The sequence below is a fragment of the Leptonychotes weddellii genome, chromosome 6 (genome assembly GCF_054177405.1).
Source record: "Leptonychotes weddellii isolate Sample4059 chromosome 6, ASM5417740v2, whole genome shotgun sequence".
NCBI classification, from domain to species: Eukaryota; Metazoa; Chordata; class Mammalia; order Carnivora; family Phocidae; genus Leptonychotes; species Leptonychotes weddellii.
Window position 1 is genome coordinate 108836868 of NC_138374.1, and position 7660 is coordinate 108844527.

Consider the following 7660-nt stretch of genomic DNA (forward strand, 5'->3'; position numbering starts at 1 on the left):
CCTGATGCTCTCTCACAGCAACACTTTGAGATTGGGGTCACTGTCTCCCCTTTACAGAAGAGAACACTGAGACAGAGACATTAAGTAGTTTGTGCCAAGTCACACGAGCTGGGAGCCAGCGTGTCTGACTTCGGAGATCCTGCCCTGTCCATGAAAGTGGGCTCTGTGGGATCTCTTCCTCGGGTAGCAGTGAAGAAAGGATGCTTCAGGCAGCCGCTGACAGCCCAGATGTTGACGCAGGCTGGTGCCAAGAAAGGCTCATCTCAGCACCCAGCACGTGGCAGGTGCTCAGTAAGTGTCAACTATTATTGCTGCTCACCACGTAGGAGAGTCCTTCTAGAAGATGGTGCCCATTTTGGCCTCTCTCCACTGTAGCCCGGGCTACTTCTCTGTCCAGCACAGCCCATGCCTTGAGCTGCACCTGTTCCACTCTGTACCAGGACAACCAGCCCTCTGTCAGAAACCCCCTCTCTCTAGCGCAACCTATATGCCCATGGAGGACGACTTTAGGGTCAGAGGTGTATCTAGGTTGGGAGCAGTAAGACCGAGAAAGTCACAGAGATAGAGAGAAGAGGAGTGATGTCGAGAAGCCGGTGGTCAGAAGCCCTGCGTCCATCTTCTTGATCATTAGGTGGAGGACAGGGTGCTGGGTGGGGGCTTTGGGGACCCCGTGTGGAGCCCTGCTCTGCTCTGATTTGCTTTGGGACTCAGTGATTCTTATCCCTCTCGAGCCTCGGTTTCCCTACCTATGTGCATTCTTTAAGGCCCCTTTCACTTCTAATGGTCACCACTTAGGATTCCTCAACTGGCCCTTGCTGAATGAGACACTTCCACTAACTGGCAGAGAACTGAGTTTATTCAGGAAAATCAGTCTGTACAATATGCACTACAGGACATCGCTCAGCTCGCATCACAGACACGGGATAAACAAGTGCACAATAAATTAGGGGGGAGCCCACCCGTTCCCTCCATGATGGCCCTCAGGAACCTTTCCACAGACCCGTTTATTATAAATATGACGGCAGACTATTTGGCTGCTTTAGGTGGAATCAGGCAGCCCGGGTCCAGCCAGTGGGCCTTGCAGACCCACGCGGAGATCTGTTCAAACCGAGATTTTTCCCTGCAACACCCCAGCCCCAGAGGAGAGAATTCCAAAGTGGAGAGAGGTCTCTTCGAAACACCCTCATCTGCATATAAACGGGGCCTTCCCCATCTGCCTCCCTTCAGGCAGCCCACCCGGGGCTGTTGCTCCCTGGGGTGTGAGCTTCCTGGTCATCAGGCCGCAGAAGTTCCTTGATGATTCTTGTCAATCCAGGCTAGAAAGACGTCAAGCTCTCCCAGAGACTTAATGGCAGCAGACCGGACCTCCAGCTGAAACCAGGCACATTGTCACAAGAACCTGCCTTTCTAGACTACACAATCGTTTTCAATTCTCTCCCCATGTTCCAGTCATCATGAACTTTCCCTTTTATCCATCAGTTCTATTGGCAGAGCATACATACCCCAAAATTATTTTTCTAACAGGCGACCCAAATTGTTTTTCCCTCAGTTTCCTAATTTATCAAATGCAGATAATGGCTCATAGCATCGTTATGAGGAACATGTGTTAATATTTGCAGTGTGCTTGGGATAATAGCTGGTTCGTGGCAAGAACAATACAAGTCTTAGCCAGTTATAACATTATCCTATGGAGCCTCTCCACAACGCAGCAGAGCTGTGAACAGACTCCTGCCTCCTGACTTGTCAAAGCATTGGCATCTGTTGGGAGTGTGGTTGAAATGCAGAATCTCGGGCCTCATTCCATACCTACTAAGCCAGAATCTGCATTTTATTTTGGCGAAGTCTCCAAAGGATGCATGTGAGAAGCACTGCTTCTGCTCCACCTCTGTGTGAGATGTGCGTTCTACATGTGCGTACCCGTGAGAAACACTGTTCTTGGTCACCCCACAGAATGCTGGTGGCACTTACCGACCACAGTGACACCTAGCAGGTAACGTTTGGTGCACAACAGCTTACAGTTCACTGGGGATCTTGGCTCCCCCTGTGTCACACCCATCTGAAATGGTGTGTGCTTTCCCTCCAAATCTAACACAGGTTAGGTTCTGACATGTGAGGGCAGGAGAAAATGGTGGAGGCGTGAGAAGGGGAGCCCAGGAAATTAGCCAAGGGGCTAAGACCTACACACTCCTTGCTGACACATAGAATTGGGAAGACCAGCAATAAACACTTGTTGAGGGAGTGAGCGACTCTGAGTGGAGAGGAGGCAGAAGGGTTGGCACACGCTCCATGAGGGTCCCACGTCCTATCTCCATCTTCTGCATCTCCCCCTGCCTACCCTTACCTGATCATAGTTGTCGTGGATGATTCTGGTGGCATTGGTGGCTTCGTCCCTGCAGTGACACTGCATCTGCTCCTGCTGTGATCAAGTGGAGGAAGCACCCATCAGAGGACCTTTTCACCCGGCCTGCTTTTTCCGCCCAAGGAGGGATATTCCTCCTTCTCCCCAAGGGTGGAGCTATGGTTCAGCTAAGGTGGGTCAGATGGGTCAACTCGGGTTGGAGCAGCGAGGGGGAGAAGAGTCTGTTGATAGAGTCGCCCTGTGTTTGACCAGGTTTTTCTCTCTGGGTTTGCAGCTCACCCGACTGGAATGGCCAGGAAAGTAGGGGCCAAGTCTGCCTTGTCACCACTCGGTGAATGCAGGACCCCGCACGGAAGGCACTAAATATATATTGGATTAGTGAATTAAATGATTGATTAAATGAATCTTAATGTAAGTATGGCAGGGGTCATGACTTCTAACAATTTTAGAACCGGAGGAACAGAAAGGAGAGAGAATTCGCCACAAAGTCACACGGGTAGTCATTGGCAGGGTTGGGGCTAGAACCCAGGGTTTCTCCTGGTCTAAGTTTTTGTGGGTTTGTTCGGGTTTGGTTCCGTTTCTGGTTTTTGTTTTTAATAGAGTACAATGAATTTATAGGCAACCCTTAGGGATAGACTATAGGATGGAACAACCCAGAGGTCAATGGGTATGGAAAGCCCAAAGGGCCATGAACAAAGAAACTAGAGAGACACGTATGATGAGCCTTTACTCCTGGGCATGCCTCTGTCACCTGCCAGCACTGAGATCGCTGAAGGAACACTTTGATATAAGGTCACCCCAGGAGGATGATCCATGAGGAAATGGGGTCTGCTGAGGTATCAGCCGGGAAGAAGCCCTGAGGAGGAGGTTCTGGACAGTTCTCCCCATGGATGACAGGGCAGGGGATTTCCCTTGAGTCTAGGAACCACTACAGAAAGCCGAGTGAGATCAGCGTGTCCTGGGCCCTCCCTGGGGCTGTCGGGAAACAGAGAGTCCTGATGTGACCACTCACACATTGTTGCAGAGCCTTTTGCATGTAGAGGAAAGAGTTGGCAATGCTGCTGATTTTTCTCAAGATTTGGGGGTTCAGCTCCCGATGATCCTTGAATACCTTGTCCACGTAAAATGCCAGGAGGTTCTTGGTCATGCAGCATACGTCTAAGGGCTACAGACACAGTTAGAGAGAGCCCCAGGAACCCTCTTCTCTTACCATCTCAGAGACCAAAGAAGCCTATTTGTTAGGGGCATCAAGGAACAAAATAGCTACAAGTCAATTTTTTAAAATTCATGTTGTTCTCAGAGTATCCATGTCCTCTCACCACATCAAAGCTACTTATGACGAGAGATTGCGATTCCTCTTTTTTTATGGCCAGGAAATATAACAGCAAGCGATGGAGCCCAGTCACAGACTAGAATTCTCTCTACAGCATGCCAACATGTCATCACTAACTTCAGCTTAAACCCTTCCTGGAATTCGGTGTCTCCCTTTTGAAAATATCCATGTCTGAGCAGCTTTCTGGAAAAGTACTTCCTTATGTTGTGCTGCGGTCCGCCCTTCCGTACCCTCTCCCACCCATCAACCTGTATATAAATATCAGGAGCTCTTGCATACCAGGTGTGTGCTGGGCACTATTCCTTCCATTGTAATGACACTGTATTTATCCTGACCGCCCTGCTCTGCTCCCCCCCACCACCCCAATCTGTCCTTTTTAAACTGCAGGGATCATTTGAATGGAGCTAAGATTTGCAAGAATGGAAACTGACAGCTGCAGAAATGCTAACATCTGGGCATGTCGGGTGCTAGCAGAGTGTCTTTGTCTCCAAGGGGCAGGGGGCCTTGAATTCCCAGGACACAGCTCAGAGCAGTTGTCCAGGCTGAGTTTCCTTCTGGCAATTTACCTGAGACCCAGTGAGTTGCTTGGCAGGAGATTTATAGCCCAGTCTGAGGAGGGAGGGGTGTGAAGCGTTTAGGGGGACAGTGCAACCATCTTCATTAGCATTAAAGCAGCAAAGCCTCCTTGGCCTCACAAGCAGCTTTTCCTAGATGGCAAACTCTACTTGTGACGCAAAACCCTTCTTCGCTCCTTCTGGTTCCCTTAACCAAAGGAGCAAAAAGTGGTATACCTTTGTTTTAACAGGGAGGGAGGGAGAAATATGATAAAGACCTGCATCTTCATTGACTCTTATGCCACATCAGCTGTTTCTGGACCTAGAGAGGAGAAAGAATCTGGAGACAAAGGGGGCTTGGGGGTTTAACCACTGGCTCAACCACTGACTAGTCATTTTCTCTCCCAAGCTATGTCTTTGCTCATTTGAAAATGATGGCTTTGGAATAGGTAGCCTTCTGACTCCCTTCCAACTGCACTATCCTATGAGTCTCTCATACAGTTGGCTGGGATAGTATTTAGTAAGTGGCTACATCTATTTACTACAAATGGATCAGGCCCAATACTGCCTATAAGAATTATCTCACTCAGAGAAGCCAGAAGAAAAAAAAAAGAGTAACTCATTGCAACTATTCTTTGCACTCTGGCAGATAAATCTCTGAAAAAAAAATGGATCTTTCTAGAATGCTTACAAGGACTGGAGGAGCTCATTTTTAAGGGAACTTCTCAGTGACCCCTTCTGTAAAGTGAATTCTCACCTTGTAAGCCAACTGTTTTGTAACATACTCAACACTTCTCGCCTGGAGAGTTTGGATGGATCTCTTTACTGGCTTTCCTGCCTCACATTTTCCATTGTAAAGAACATCACCAGACAGTCTTTCTGAAAGATTCTGTGGTCATACAGTCTTTGGCTCAAGAACCTACAGTGACGCCTTATTGCTGTATTATAAAGTCAAGGCTCAGCCTGGCTTTGGAGGTTCTTTGTAAGATGACTCCTGTGCATTTCTCCACCTCATCCTCTTCCGCTCAACTCACTCAGCTGCACGTACCCTCATGCCACAAGCCTGGTTGCCTCACTGTCCCCTGACACACATTCATTGATCTCACACACATTCTCCCTGATCTCCAGACTCCTTCCTCCTTCAGCCACTGACTCATAGCCAACTCAACTTTTAAGTCACTGCTCATTTTCTCTGCTTCCCCATGAAACCTTCCAGAATTGCCCTGAGCCACAGGCAACCTGCCCCATTTGAGCGTGTGGCACCCCCAATCCCTCTCTAGGTAAGTGGTGCTTCTTTGATCCCTCCTAGGGGTTTCCAAGTCCCTGAGACACAAGTGTGCCCTAACACATCAGCTGGCAAATGAGAAACTGGGAATATTTCAAGAGTACACTGGAAATTGGGAAGGAGAAGAAGATAGGGTAGGGATTTCTTTCTCAGCCCAGGGCCACTTCACCATAAAAATAACAATACAGAAAGAGCCAATACAAGCCAATACCTTAATGCTATGCAGCGTCTCCGATGTGGACAGAATGGTGACATTTTGGAAGGTGTCCTTAGCTTGCTATGGAGGGAAACATAAGGACAGACATAAGCCGTGAGTACTCCATGTCCCCCTGAGACACAAAGGATAATGAAAAGGAACTTGCTCTTCAAGGTAAGATGGAAGGTGAGACACACTCCCTTGCCCACACCTTCACCCTGAACCCATACTCACGATGGTTTTTTTGATTTCTTGGAAAGCCTCTTCTATATGGTGTATGTCCATGGAAATCAGACACCTCCTCAGACCTCGGGCGCGCATTGAGCACAGGAAGAACATAGCAGCCATGAGCCAAAGGGAAACACGCTGTGCCTTCATGTCCTGCAGGAAGGGATGAAAGTCAGCTGCCCAGCTGAGAGGGGAAAGCAACGGGGACCCCTGACCAAGCTCGCCTCTGGACCTCAAGGCAGACCAGGCAGCAGCCAATAAAACAAGACTCAGTACCTCAGCCTTGTGGAGTTCATGGTCATGTGTCTCCTCCTCTGGTTTTCTTGAATCAATTGAATGAGCCCTCTCCCTCCCCCGGTGCCCCCACCTTCACCACAGAAAGCACAATACAGTGCTCTCTCAAGTCCCAGGGAGTCTATTTGTGTGGATATCACTCCATTATGACTCAACAGGGCTCCTTTTGTCAACAGTGATGAAAAGCATTGTTTTTAATAAATTAAATAGGAAAAACAGGGTTGGTAATACGCCCTAGGAATTAGGCAACAGATCTGAAAAACCCTAAAAGCACATTTTTTTAATGTTTGCTCCCGAAATAGGCGACACCCTTTTATTATAAACCCCCAATGTGTATCTGCTTAAAATCATTTGTTTGAAGCCAACTCTGAAGATGTCACCTTCTGGAGAAGATGAGAAAGGGAGGCACAAGACACCTCCAAACAGCTCATTAGCCACAATGAAGCGAGAGAGGGGGGCAAGTTGGCGGCTTCCCCTCTGTCACCCACTGAACCAGGGGCTGTGAGGGACAAGTTTGCAACTCGTTAGTCCTAGGCAGGGCCAGACTCTTCTAATCCCATCGCCCTCCCTGCCTCTGTCCTCCATGCCTCTCCCATGTAACCACTCTATGGTGTCATGTGGACACATGGAGAAAAGTCTTTTCCCCTGACTTTCCCCAGCACTAGTCCAGGGCTTAGCCTTAAAGAGAAGTCTTAGGACAGCACGTGTGATGAGACCAGCCCTCTGCCCAGCATCCTCCGTGGTGCCCGCCGGTGTGTGTGTGTGTGTGTGTGTGTGTGTGTGTGCTGGGGTGGGTGTGGCCCATGGCAGTGCACAAGATAGGAAGCTTCGGGGCTGCGGAGCCCCCCACCCACTCCTCACTGTAGTCCCAGTGCCAGAGCTATAAAGCACATGTGTGTGAGAGTGTGAGCCTCAGCGGGCCCCACTCCCCATCACCATTCCCCCGTCTTCCTTGGAATCCCCAAGCTCTTCTCCAGAAAGCCAAGAAATAGCAAATCCTGTTTCGAAAACCATTTTGCCTCATGTCTTAGTAACTCAGTATCATTCCCCATGGGCACACAGTTGTAGAATGATCCCTCACCATGTGGCAGGCATCATGCCAAAGGGCTTGATTCATCTTTCTCCATTGGCAGGGAAGACTGTAGAGTCCCCCACAGCTCTAGCCTCCCTCAAGGCAACTAAGACACTTCTACAAAGTCAAGTGACTGGGAAAAGAGCACAGTTTTTCCTCTGACAAGACGACTTTCAGAAGCAGTGGGACACCTCTGATCGCCCCATGCTGGGAGCCTCAGACATTGTGCAGAGGAGAAAGATGCCTCCCTTAGTTTGGTTAGGTGAGCCCAGACATCTTGGCCGATTCAGAAACAGTAGTAGCTAATGTTTATCATACATGCCACATGTGGGGGGTATT

At 49.1% G+C, this 7660-nt stretch overlaps 1 protein-coding gene across 1 annotated transcript; it reads right to left on the reverse strand.

Annotated features, from left to right (window-relative positions):
• Positions 1-6182, reverse strand: IL19 (interleukin 19). Its single transcript, XM_006734054.3, has 5 exons — positions 5962-6182; positions 5743-5808; positions 3372-3524; positions 2342-2416; positions 1-1371 (listed from the first exon to the last, which is right to left on the reverse strand). Exons 1-5 carry the CDS (start codon positions 6103-6105, stop codon positions 1276-1278), a joined length of 534 nt encoding a protein of 177 aa, XP_006734117.1. The 5' UTR covers positions 6106-6182; the 3' UTR covers positions 1-1275.
• Between the last annotated feature and the right edge of the window lie 1478 nt (positions 6183-7660).